A 12,964-nucleotide genomic window follows, 5' to 3' on the forward strand; every position below is an offset into this window, starting at 1 on the left:
GGGCAGCTTGCTGCGGGGCTCCAGCAGCCTCACACCAAGGAATTTTCTCCTTGTGTTGGGGTGGAGCTTCCTGAGTTCCAGTCTGTGTCCACTGCTCCTTGTCCTGTCACAAAACACTGCAGAGCCTGGCCCCTCCTTGCTCCCTACCTTACCCGTAGACGTTGATAGACATTGATCAGATCCCCTCTGAGCCTCCTCTTCTCCTGGCTCAGCAGCCCCAGGGCTCTGCTACTGATCCCAGTGTGTATGAAGAGAAAATCCTTGCCCTGTGTTAGCAGCCCCTGGTGAGGAGGCTGATGTCTCTGCCCACCTCTGGGCCTCTCAGGTTTAGAACTTGAACAGAGTGAACACAAAATGTTGAGCCAGACATTCAAGTGACCCACAGCCTGCCAGGCTGGAGGGCACCCCAGGGACCATCTGCTCTCTAGGTGCTGGTGGAGCTGAACTGAGCTGGCCCAGCACCCTGGCAGCCTGAGTCTGAAAGGTGTCCAATGGGGGGGACTCCACTGCTGCCCTTGGGAGATGATTCCAGGGCCCAGCTGTGCTCCTGGGAGTCATTTTCTTCTGGAGCCCCTCTGGAATCTCCCCAGCAGCGCCTTGTCCCCATCACTCCTTGCCTTGGCCACGGGACTCCTGTACCAAGGGAGTCTCCATCCTCCTGGGGGCCACCCTTTAGGTTGTGCTCCATGGTGATGAGGCCTCCCCTGAGCCTTCTCCTCTCCCGCTGCCTCAGCCCTCCCCGCCCCGGCCGGCCGTGCGCTGCTGACCGAGGGCGCTCTCTGCCCGCCCGCAGGTGCGAGTCCTGTTCTCCAAGGGCCCCTTCATCGCCATCTTCGCGAGCGACCCTCACATCATCATCAAGGCCATCAACCAGAACCTGAGCAGCGTGCTGCGGGACTCCAACATCAACGGGCACGACTACATGCGCAACATCGTGCACCTGCCCGTCTTCCTCAACAGCAGGGGCCTCAGCGGCGCCCGCAGGCTGGTGCTGGCCTCCGCCACCAACGGCGACCTGCCCTACGCCGACGGCGCGGGTGAGGCGGCGCGGTGAGGCGGCGCGGGTGCCCGGGGGGCCAGGAAGGCCAAGGGCGTCCTGGCCTGCGTCAGGAACAGTGTGGCCAGCAGGAGCAGGGAGGTCATTGTGCCCTGTGCTCCAGGCCACACCTGGAGTCCTGTGTCCAGTTCTGGGCCCCTCAGTTTAAGAAGGACATTGAGAGACTTGAAGGTGTCCAGAGAAGGGCAACAAGGCTGGGGAGGGGTCTGGAGCACAGCCCTGTGAGGAGAGGCTGAGGGAGCTGGGGTTGCTTAGCCTGCAGAAGAGGAGGCTCAGGGGGTGATCTCCTTGCCCTCTACAACTACCTGAAGGGAGGTTGTAGCCAGGTGAGGGTTGGTCTCTTCTCCCAGGCAGCCAGCACCAGAACAAGAGGACACAGTCTCAAGCTGTGCCAGGGGAAGTTTAGGCTGGAGGTGAGGAGGAAGTTCTTCACTGAGAGAGTCGTTCACCATTGGGATGTGCTGCCCAGGGAGGTGGTGGAGTCCCCATCCCTGGAGGTGTTACAGAGGGGATTGGATGTGGCACTTGGTGCCATGGTCTAGTCATGAGGCCTGTGATGACAGGTTGGACTCGATGATCCTCGAGGTCTCTTCCAGCCTTAGTGATACTGTGAGACTGTGATAGAATGCACTGGCTTGGAAGGGGCTCCTACATGGTGTCTTGTCCAACCCACCTGCAGTCAGCAGGGACATTGCCAGCTAGGTCAGGTTGCTCAGAACCCCATCAAGACTGAGCTTGAACAGCTGCAGGGGTGGGACCTCCACAGCCTCCCTGGGCAGCCTGTTGCAGCGTCTCACCACCCTCTCTGTGCAGAACTTCCTCCTGATGTCCAACCTAAATCTGCCCTGCTCCAGTGTCAAGCCCTCGTCCTATCACCATAGGCCTTTCTGAGCAGTCCCTCCCCAGCTGTGGGCTTGCTTCAGCTACTGGAAGGTTTCTAAGGTCCCCTTGAAGACTTTAAGGTCTCCCTGGAGCCTTCTCTTCTCCAGGCTGGAGAAAACCCCTGCCTCTTGTTCTCCCTTCCACAGGACTGCATGAAGATGTTGACAGGAGAGTGTCTCAGAACAGCCTGGGGGACATGGCCAAGCTTGGCAGCAGAACTGCCCTCAACAGGCGGGTGAGGAAGGCCTTGGGCTGAATGCAGCTGCTGGGGATGGGTTCTCTGTTCTCTTCTGTTCCTTTTCAAACTCTTAATGATGTCAGCTTGGAAGAATTATCAAAGCACTCTTAGGAAATGGATATCAGTGATCCAGGTAGGAAGAGTGCAGCCCTGAGTCAGCATGTGCTGATCCTCTGTCAAAGAGGAAGAAGTTGGCTTTCTCCAGAGTGTTCTTTTCCACCAGCACTCAAATCCCTCTCCCAGTGAGCACTGACATGGCAGAGCACAGGGGTGGTAGCTATGCTTTACCTATCCTGGAGGTCTTTTCCAGCCTTAATGATTCCAGGTCTGTGTAGTTTGGATTTTTGTCAGTCAGCCCAGAATCATAGAAGTACAGAGTGGGTTGGGTTGGAAAAGGCCTGAAGAGCATCTAGTCCAACATCACCCTGGCCACTGGACCCTGGCCACTGGACCCTGGCCACACCTTTCTGGAACACTTGCGGGGATGGGGACTTCACCTTGATCACAGGGTGCTGCAGCAAGGGGCAGTGATTGGGCAAATCAAAGAATTTAGAATAGAGTCACAGAATGGGTTGGGTTGGGAGGAGCCTCCAAAGCTCCTCCAGTCCAAGCCCCTGCAGGCAGCAGGGACATCCTCCTCTGGATCAGGTTGCTCAGAGCCCTCTTCAGCCTCACCTTGAAGATCTCCAGGGATGGAGCCTCAGCCACCTCCCTGGGCAACCTGCTGCAGTGTTCCAGCAGCCTCCTGGGGCAGAACTTGTTCCTCACATCCAATCTCAATCTGCTCTGCTCTCATTTCAAACCCTTGCCCCTGGTGCTGTCCCTGCAGGCCTTTGGGAACAGTCCCTCTGCAGCCTTCCTGTAGCTCCCTTCAGGTGCTGGAAGGCTGCTCTAAGGTGTCCCTGGAGCCTTCTCCAGGCTGCACACCCCCAGCTCCCTCAGGCTGGCCTCCTAGCAGAGGCAGTAGGATACCATAGCAGTCAGACTTCTGTTGCAACATGTCTACTTTCTTTCCTGCTCTCTGCTCTTTTCCCACCTTGCTGTAGAATCAGCAGAAGGCTGAGCAGGAGGTCTCTGGGGTGCAGTGAAAAGCAGGGCAGAGGCTGAGGCTTCTGAGGTGGCTGAGCTGCCATGTGTAGAGGTGTGAGGAGTTGTGGCAGGGGAACCTGCTGTTCATTTTCATTTCCAATGTCATTAGCAAATGGATGACATTGATTCAGAGGCAGCAGGAAACAGATTCATAGCATCATGGAATGGGTTGGGCTGGAAGGGACCTCGAAGCTCATCCAGTTCCAGCCTCCTGCCATGGGCAGGGACACCTCCCACCAGCACAGGCTGCTCAAGGCCTGACCTTGAACACCTCAAGGCAGGGGGCATCCACAGCCTCCCTGAGAAAGCTGACTGATGGCAGTGCTGGTATGAGGAAGCTTTTCAGCTGGCATCTCACTGCTTGTCTCTGTTCTGCCCTCTGCAGCATGGGCAGGGAAGGGAAGCGTGGAGCTCTCGCCAGTCCTTAGCTTAGGTGCAAATCCTCTTCAGCTGCCACACAGCTAGAGCAGAGTTAGATTCTGGTAAATATCCCCACTGACTCACAGAGGTTCTGGTTTGATAAGCAAGTGAAGCTGAGAGTGTCTCACACAGACCAAAGGGTTTGTGCCAGTTCCTTGCTCTGCTGTGCCCCTCCCAGGACACCTACCGCCGGCGGCAGATGCAGCGCACCATCACCCGCCAGATGTCCTTTGACTTGACCAAGCTGCTGGTGACAGAGGATTGGTTCAGTGATATCAGTCCCCAGACCATGAGAAGGCTGCTGAATATTGTTTCTGTGACAGGTGAGTGTGGGGTGTTTGGTTGTAGTTAGCCCACAGGCTGCTGAAGGCAGACTTCCTGGTGGGTGGTTTCTGTGTAGCAAGTTGGCCCTGAGTTGAATTTCACAGCATCACAGAGTGGGGCAGGTGGGAAGGGACCTCAGAGATCATCTGCTGCAACCTCCCTGCCATGGGCAGGGATGCCTCTCAGCTAGAGGAGCCCAGGAGGTTTCACTTGGAACTTAAGGAGAAGCATGTTGGGTGTGAGGGTGCTGAGCCCCGGAGCAGGCTGCCCAGAGAGGTTGTGGGGTCTCCTGCCCTGCAGACCTGCAAACCCACCTGGACACTGTGGTGCTGTGCAGCCTGGTGACCCTGCTTCAGCAGGTGGATTGGCCTGGATGGTCTCCAGAGGTCTCTTCCAACCCTCACCTGCTGTGCTTTCTTTTCCCCCTTGCTCTGTTAGGTCGCTTGCTGAGAGCTAATCAGATCTCCTTCAACTGGGACAGACTGGCCAGCTGGATCAACCTGACAGAGCAGTGGCCCTACAGAACATCCTGGCTCATCCTGCACCTGGAGGAGACTGAAGGGGTCCCAGATCAGCTGACTTTAAAAGCCATCTATGAGAGGTGGGTGTGCACTTCACTCATTCAGTCAGCAGTAGTGGTGGTGACAGGAGCAGGATCACACAGAGTCCTTTCACAGACAGTTAACTCTGCTTCTGTCTGCTGATGGAATCAACCTTTACCTTGGCCAAGCAAAAAGTTGGGTTACTACCCTGATTAGGAATCTGAACTTCACTGGTAAAGATCTCTGAAGGTTTGGTGCTCAGCAGGTGTGCTGCAGGCTCTGGCAATGCCTTTTGCTGCCGGTAAGGAACATGAAAGTGCAGCCTGAGTTCCCTCCTTGCTGGTACAAGCTGCTGCCCAGCAGAGCTGCCAGGGTGTTGCAGCTGAGAGCAAATGGTCCCTGTGGTGACAGTGGCCAAGGCCTCTCCAGAACCCCTCTGGGACTCTTTGAACTCTTTTGGAGAGGAGAAGGCTCTGAGGAGACCTCATTGTGGCCTTCCAGGATCTTCAGGGGGCTCCAAGAAAGCTGGGGAGGGACTTTTGAGGGTGTCAGGGAGGGACAGGACTGGGGGGGATGGAGCAAAACTAGAAGTGGGGAGATTGGAGGTGAGGAAGAAGTTGTTCCCCATGAGGGTGGTGAGAGCCTGGCACAGGTTGCCCAGGGAGGTGGTGGAAGCCTCCTGCCTGGAGGTGTTTGCAGCCAGGCTGGAGGTGGCTGTGAGCAACCTGCTGTGGTGTGAGGTGTCCCTGGCCATGGCAGGGGGTTGGAGCTGGCTGAGCCTTGAGGACCCTTCCAGCCTTGACAGTTCTGTGCTGCCATGATTCTCTGGGATTGTCTAATGCTCTCCCAAAGAACCCTCTCTCTGCCATTATTCTTGTTTTATCTGCAGCTGTCTGCAGTCACTTGGCTGCAGTATCAGTTTGTGGGTCAGTTCACAGAGGATAATTTACTGCAGTTCCTCTTGTACAACTTCACCTTCTGTTTCCCAAGCTCTTCTTGCTTAAAGACCAGCTCTTACCTTTGCAATCTCATGAACAGGTAACAGGTTTTGGTGCTTTCACAGAATGGTTTGGGTTGGCAGGGACCTCCAAAGCTCCTCCAGTCCAACCCCCTGCAGGCAGCAGGGACATCCTCCACTAGACCAGGTTGCTCAGAGCCTTCTCCAGCCTGAACCTGAAGATGGAGCCTCAGCTCCCTTCCTGGGCAACCTGCTGCAGTGTTCCAGCAGCCTCCTGGGGCAGAACTTGTTCCTCACATCCACTCTCAATCTGCTCTGCTCTCATTTCAAACCCTTGCCCCTGGTGCTGTCCCTGCAGGCCTTTGGGAACAGTCCCTCTGCAGCCTTCTTGTAGCTCCCCTCAGGCACTGGAAGGCAGCTCTGAGGTCTCCCTGGAGAGAGCTTCTGTTCCTGTTTCTGTTCTGTTCCTGCTGTTATTTCTTCCCTACCTTTCATTCTGCCAGGAGACTGAATTCCTTGGTTTGTAGTAACTTCTATTCACTGCAGAACAGGAGCAGGAATACAGTTTTCCCACCCTTGACTCGTTTGTGCCCAGCTGCTTTTTGTTGTCAGAGCACAAATTCTTCCCTGCCTCTTGCTGCATCTCTGAGCTCTGTGTGGGGAGTGCAGCCTGCTTTAGACATCTTGCTTGGGTGGATGGAATCTTGTAGGTTCTGTGTGAAGTGTAGGAGTTCTGCAGTCCATGGTGTACTCCACAGAAGGAAGAACACTTGGATACTGTAGCTACTTTTCCAACTTTTGCAGTATCATGTTGAAAAGCTGTGAATCAGCAGGGTCTGTTCCAGAGAACTCTCTGGTGCCTTCCTCTCTGTGCTGACTCTGCAGGCCACAGGGTTGCTGCAGTGGGTTCACAGAATGGGTTGGGTAGGAAGGGACCTTAAAGATCAGCTCCAAGCCCCTGCCATGGGCAGAGACACCTCCCACCAGCACAGGGTGTTCAAGGCCTCATCCAGCCTGGCCTGGAACACCTCCAGGCAGGAGGCAGCCACAGCCTCCCTGGGCAGCCTGTGCCAGAGTCTCCCCACCCTCACTGCCAAGGATTTCTTCCTCATCTCCAGTTTCAGTCTCCCCTCTCCCAGCTCAAAGCCATTGTCCTCATCCTGGCACCCCCAGCCCTTGTCACAAGTCCCTCCCCAGCTCTCCTGGAGCCCTTCAGGTACTGGAAGGCTGCTCTGAGGTCTCCCTGGAGCCTTCTCTTCTCCAGGCTGAACAGCCCCAGCTCTCCCAGCCTGTCCCCGCAGGGGAGGTGTTAGAGGTTCCTTCACCTCTAGAGTTCCCCTCAGGTGCAGATGCAGTGCCCTGCATGACAGTGGCAGTAAAAGCTGTGCTGCTGTGCTGTGGTTGGGGTGCAGCCTGTGCCCAGCTCTGCCGTGGGTGCCAGCTGCAGGTGGCACCAGTAGATGGCAGCAGCAGAACGACTCTGTCGGTCCAGCAGGGCCCTGGCAGCTCTGCTGGCTGCCTCGGCAAGGTCCATGGCCCTGTTTCCCATCACTCAGCTATTTCACTCCAAACTTTGGGGTTTGGTGCTTCAAAGAACAAAAGAGGCTCAGAGAATGGTTTCAGTTGGAACAGACCTCGAAGATCATTGAGTCCAAGTGCTCCCTAACTCTGCCAAGTAATGCTCTCACCACATGCACAAAGTGTAGCAGAACTGAGCAGAGTCAAGGGGCTGAGCGTGAAGGGGTGAAAGAGTAAACCCAGGCTGTAGTGAATGTCCCTCTGGGTGTGCATCATTTGTGGCATCTCCATGGCTTGCCTCCAGAACACCACTGCCAGAAGCTGTGCCAGACAGGCTCTGCAGTGAGGGTGCAGCAGGTCTGGGCAGGAGCAGCTGAGGGAGCTGGGGTTGTTCAGGCTGGAGAGGAGGAGGCTGAGAAGAGAGCTCCTGGCTCTTTGCAACTCCCTGAGCTGTGGCTGGGGCCAGGTGTGCCATCAGGGTACACCTCCAGCACGTGAATGGAGTCTACAGGAAATCTGGGGAGGGACTTTTGACAAGGCCTTGTAGTGACAGGATGAGCAGCAGTGGCTTTCTAGAGGCTGGAAGCTGCTTTACCCTTCTCTGGACCTGCTCCAAGCCCCTCAATGCCCTTCTTGGAGTGAGAGGCTCAAAACTGATCCCAGGACTCAAGGTTTAGCCTCACCAGTGCTGAGTCCAGGGGGACCATCCCTGCCCTGGCCCTGCTGCCCACACCATTGCAGATCCAGGCCAGGCTGCTGAGCTGACTGCTGGCTCAGACTGATCCTCACCAGCCCTGTTGCAGATCCAAGTCATAGTGGCTGTGGGCACCATAACATCCAGGTGGAAATGACCTGCTCCTGCATCCTGCTAGCATGGGAACAGGCTGGAAAGCTGCACTCAGGAAAGAGGTTCACTAAGCAGGGATGGTTGCTCTGGGGAAAAAGCCCTCATCACCAGTCAGGGAAGCCCAGAATGATTCTGTAGGAGTCTTGCAGAGTTGTCAGCACAGGCTTGGGAAGGAGGGAGGGAGGAAGGGCCTGTGTTCCACAGATGGGTGAGGTAGCTACATTCTGAACAGAGCTCTGCTCAGCACAGTGCACCAAGCTTGTAACAAAGTACAAAAGATACTGAGGAGGATGAGGAGAGCCCTGCTGGCCCTCCAGCCTTTGCTCTGCCTATCACCCCTGCCCAGTTTCCCTTGCTCAGGAGTCTCAGTTCTGCTTCAGTACTTCCCCCTCCCTCTTTGTGGATTCTCAGGCCTTCCTGAGTCTAAGGCAGTGGAGAGTGTCAGTGTGTGCTCACTTGTAGCTGGTGGCAGTTCCCTTCCAGCCCTGCTCTGTGCTGGTGTTTGCTGTTATCACAGCCTTTTTGTGCTGTTACCCTTTCTGGAAGCAGCCACACAAACAGTTACTTGTCAAATGGGTACCAGGGGAATACTCAATCTGCGGTGATGGAATGGAATGGAATGGAATGAACCAGGTTGGAAAAGACCTCAGAGATCATCCAGTCCAACCTCTCACCCAGCATCATCTAAGCAACTAAACCATGGCACCAAGTGCCTCATCCAGGCTCTTCCTAAACACCTCCAGGGATGGGGACTCCAACCATTCTCTACCTCTGCCAAGGGGGGGGGCTAAGCCATGGCCTTCTCACCACATCTCTGCCTCTCTGAAACACCTCCAGAGATGGGGAGTCAGCCACCTCCCTGGGCAGCCTGTGCCAGGCTTGGAGAACCCTTTCAAAGAAGGAGTTTCCTCTAATGAAGAAGAAACCTAAACCTTCTCTGGTACAACTTGAGGCCATTTCCCCTCCTATCACTTTTGGCTAGGGAGCAGAGCCCAAGCCACACCTGGCTCACTGCAGCCTCTTCTCAGGGAGCTGGACTTGATGATCTTTGAGGTCTCTTCCAACCTTGGTGATTCTGTGAGAGCAAGGAGGTCTCCCTCAGCCTCCTCTTCTCCACACTCAACACCCCCAGCTCCCTCAGCTGCTCCTCCCCAGCCCTCTTCTCCAGACCCTTCCCCAGCTTGGTTGCCCTTCTCTGGCCCTGCTCCAGACCCTCAATGTCCTTCTTGCAGTGAGGAGCCCAGAACTGAACCCAGGACTGAAGCTGTGGCCTTGAGTGAGAGAAACTCCTCTCCTGTTTCTCTGTTCTAACTCCTGAGGCTAAGGTGGTACCAAGGGATGCAGTTGGAAGTGAAGCAGCAGCTGGTTACTGTGGGCTGGGATTTTAGTGAGGGCTCCTTGGTGCTGCTGACCTCAGCTCTGGTGTGTGATGCAGGCAGGGAACCACTGAGGCAGCTTCAAGCCTTTAGCTGTTTCACAGCCACTTGCCTGTTCCTCCTTCACTGTTTACTACCTCACTCTGAGGAAGTGTATTTACAGCATCCCAGAGGTGCCAGCCCAGCTCCAAGTGCTGGGAGAAGATTCTTTATTAAACTGATTTCATATTAAGAAGAGGGAAAAAAGATGATCAGGACTCAGCAAATAGTCTTGCTGTGGCACTGGCAGTAAAATTGGTTCTGTTCCTCTCCCCCTCCATCCAAAGGCTCATTTATTTTTATAGCAGTTTGATGACACATCTGCTTGCTTGCTTCAGCTGCAAGGAGGGGCAGGGAGATGCTTGCTTCTTGGTGGCTTTGTCAGATTGCTTTGTTAAATTATTTTGCAAATGGCTCAACTTTTACCAGCTGACATTTGATACCAGCACTGGGAAGCAATTGCAGCTAATTAAGTAGCTCCTTCCCCAAACCACTGCAACATTAAGATGACAAACTGTTCATTCAGGATTATTTTAATTGGGACAATTATTGTCATTTTGTGGCAATTATGTGTTGAGCTAAAAGCTTTTGTCTCAATCATGGCAGAGGGGTTTCCTCCCCTTCTTTTTTTTTTGTTAATATACATAAGGAAGGGGGGGAAAAAAAAGGAAGTAAAATGAAACCTGAAGATCAGCTTCACCTGGCTGCTCTCTCATGGCAGGGCCTCACACCAGCAGCTCCTCAGTCATTTCTCTCCAAAAGCATCTGCCATGTCTTCAGCAAATCTCCAGCACTGCACAAAATACCCCAGGCACACATCCAGGCTGGGTGCAGAGTGGGTCGGGAGCAGCCCTGGGGAAAGAGCCTTGGGGGTGCTGGGTGCTGAGCAGCTCCCCGGGAGCCAGCAGTGCCTCCTGCAGCCCTCAGGCAGCTGTGTGCTGGGCTGCAGCCAGAGCAGTGTGGGCAGCAGGGCAGCAGAGGGGATTCTGACCCTGGGTTCTGCTCTGGAGAGACCTCACCTCCAATCCTGCCTCCAGCTCTGGGGTCCCCAGCAGCAGAAGGACACAGAGCTGTGGAGAGAGCCCAGAGGAGGCCACAAAGATGCTGCCAGGGCTGGAGCAGCTCTGCTGGGAGCACAGGCTGAGGGAGCTGGGGCTGTGCAGCCTGCAGAGGAGAAGGCTCCAGGGGCACCTCAGAGCTGCTGCCAGCACCTGAAGGGAGCCTGCAGGAAGGCTGCAGAGAGACTTCTCCTGAGGGGGTCTGCAGCCAGGCCAAGGGGGAATGGTTTGGAGCTGAGGCAGAGCAGGGTCAGAGTGGAGCTGAGGAAGAAGTTCTTCAGTCCCAGGGAGCTGAGCCTCTGGCACAGGCTGCCCAGGGAGGCTGTGGCTGCCTCCTGCCTGGGGGTGCTGCAGGCCAGGCTGGATGAGGCCCTGAGCAGCTGAGTGTGGCTGAGAGGTGTCCCTGGGCATGGTGGGGAGCTTGGAGCAGAGGAGCTCTGAGCTCCCTTCCAGCCTGAGCCATACTGTGGCTCTCTGGACTGCAGCACAGTGGTGTGCAGTGTAAGTTTGCTGGCAGGTTAGGAAGCTAATTCCAGTTCTGACACTGTTTAAGCAGTTTTTAATAAGAAGGGTGAAGGGTACTCAGGGATTTGCCAGTTGTACAAAGTCTCTTGATGTATTAATTGAAGTGCAGCCTTTCAGTGAGTAGAGAAGGGGAAAGCTGGAGCAGGAGCCACAGTCATTGCTGGACTCATAAAGGTTCTCTGCAGTCATCCTTTGCCCAGGCCAGGGTGAGGTAAATCACTGCCTTGAAGGAGACAATTTAATATTGGGTGGACCTCAGAGGGAGGCTTTTCCTCCTCAACCTTTAGCCTGCCTGTTTGCTTTGCACTTTCCCTTTGTTACTCCTCACTTAAGATGCAGGGTGCATAATTATTCTTCTCACTGTGCTAATAATGTGCTCTGGGAGTGAAAAGGCAGTGTGCTGCTCAGGTGGGAGGGGGTTGTTGCCCAAACTGTCTGCTAAACAGGACCTGCATGAGGCAAGGGAAGAAAGGGAAGAGAGGAGAGCAGCCAGAGGACATGACAGAGCATGAGGGAGGGGAATCTGCTCCAGTGAGACCCCACCTGCAGCACTGCATCTGATTCTGGTGTCCCTAGGACAAGAAGGTCATGGAGCTGCTGGAGAGGGCCACAAAGGTGATCATAGAGCTGGAGAACCTCTGCTGTGGGGACAGGCTGGGAGAGTTGGGGCTGTTCAGCCTGGAGAAGAGAAGGCTCCAGGGAGACCTCAGAGCAGCCTTCCAGTACCTGAAGGGCTCCAGGAGAGCTGGGCAGGGACTTGTGACAAGGGCTGGGAGTGCCAGGATGAGGACAATGGCTTTGAGCTGGGAGAGGGGAGGCTGAGACTGGAGAGAAGGAAGAAATTGTTGAGAGTGAGGCTGGGGAGACTCTGGCACAGGCTGCCCAGGGAGCCTGTGGCTGCCTCCTGCCTGGGGGTGTTCCAGGCTGGGCTGGATGAGGCCCTGAGCAGCCTGTCCATGGCTGGGGGTTGGAGCTGGATGATCTTTAAGGTCCCTTCCAACCCAACCCATTCTATGATTCCATGACAAGTGAGAAGAAAACTTGGCTGAAAAGGTCATAAGGAGAGAAAAAAGGGTTGGGGCCAAGCTGGCCAGAACAAGAGGGGAGCTGTTGCAGCTTGGTTCAGTCACATCCATCCCTCAGAGCAATCAGAGCTCTGAGCTGTTCTCCAGATCAGTTCCAAAGCTCACAGCACAGGTACTGTGCATTGATGACAGCTCTAAAGCACGCTGCTGTGCATGTCTGAAAGCCCTCCATGCACCACTGAGTGGTGCTGGTTTAGGATGACAGCCCCAAAGCATTCCTGTTAGCAACACCAGAAACAACTCCAGGAAAGGAAACTGGGCTTTGAGTGGGAGGCTCTGCACAGCACCATGAGGTCACTGTGGGACTGATGTTCAGCCCCAAGCTCCTGCTCCCCTCCTCTGCCCTGCTGAGGCCACATCTGGAAGGTTGTGTCCAGTTCTGGGCCCCTCAGCTCCAGAAGGAGCTCAGGGAAGTGCTTGAGAGAGTCCAGCCCAGAGGCACAGAGCTGCTGCAGGCAGTGGAACATCTCCCTGGGAGGCCAGGCTGAGGCAGCTGGGGCTTGGAGCTGGGAGCAGAGCAGCCTGAGGGCTGCCCTCAGTGCTGGGGGTAGAGATGTGCAGGGCTGGAGCCAGGCTCTGCTCAGGGATGGCCAAGGACAGCAGCAGGGGCACTGGGGGCAAGCTGGAGCAGAGGAGGTGCCACAGGAGGGAACAGAAGGGAACACTTTGTCCCTGTGAGGGTGGCAGAGCCCTGGAGCAGGCTACCCAGAGAGGTTGTGGAGTCTCCTCTGGAGCCTTTCCAACCCACCTGGCTGTGGTCTGTGTGCCCTGCCCTGGGTGATGCTGCTCTGGCAGGGGGTTGGACTGGATGATCTCTGGAGGTCCCTTCCACCCCCTGACACTGTGGTGCTGTGGCTGCAGCCTTGCTGTCTTTCCCTGGTGTGGGTGAGCTTGCTGAGCTTGTCACTAGGTGAGGCAGCAGCAGCCCCTTCACAGAGCAGCTCCGAGCACTCTTAGATTCTTCTGTGCTCCTCTCTTTCACTGCTCCTCCATCTGCCTCACCAGT

The 12,964-nt window shown here is 55.5% G+C and overlaps 1 protein-coding gene across 1 annotated transcript in view; it reads left to right on the forward strand.

Annotated features, from left to right (window-relative positions):
• KIDINS220 (kinase D interacting substrate 220) overlaps nucleotides 1-12,964 on the forward strand; it is a 60,624-nt gene that overhangs the window by 25,728 nt on the left and 21,932 nt on the right. The window contains exons 19-22 of the mRNA XM_054179695.1: nucleotides 794-1,037; nucleotides 2,086-2,174; nucleotides 3,865-4,009; nucleotides 4,449-4,611. Of these exons, the coding sequence (XP_054035670.1) occupies nucleotides 794-1,037; nucleotides 2,086-2,174; nucleotides 3,865-4,009; nucleotides 4,449-4,611 (641 nt within the window). The remainder of the gene's footprint in view (nucleotides 1-793; nucleotides 1,038-2,085; nucleotides 2,175-3,864; nucleotides 4,010-4,448; nucleotides 4,612-12,964) is intronic.

This window comes from Dryobates pubescens, chromosome 3 (assembly GCF_014839835.1).
Source record: "Dryobates pubescens isolate bDryPub1 chromosome 3, bDryPub1.pri, whole genome shotgun sequence".
NCBI classification, from domain to species: Eukaryota; Metazoa; Chordata; class Aves; order Piciformes; family Picidae; genus Dryobates; species Dryobates pubescens.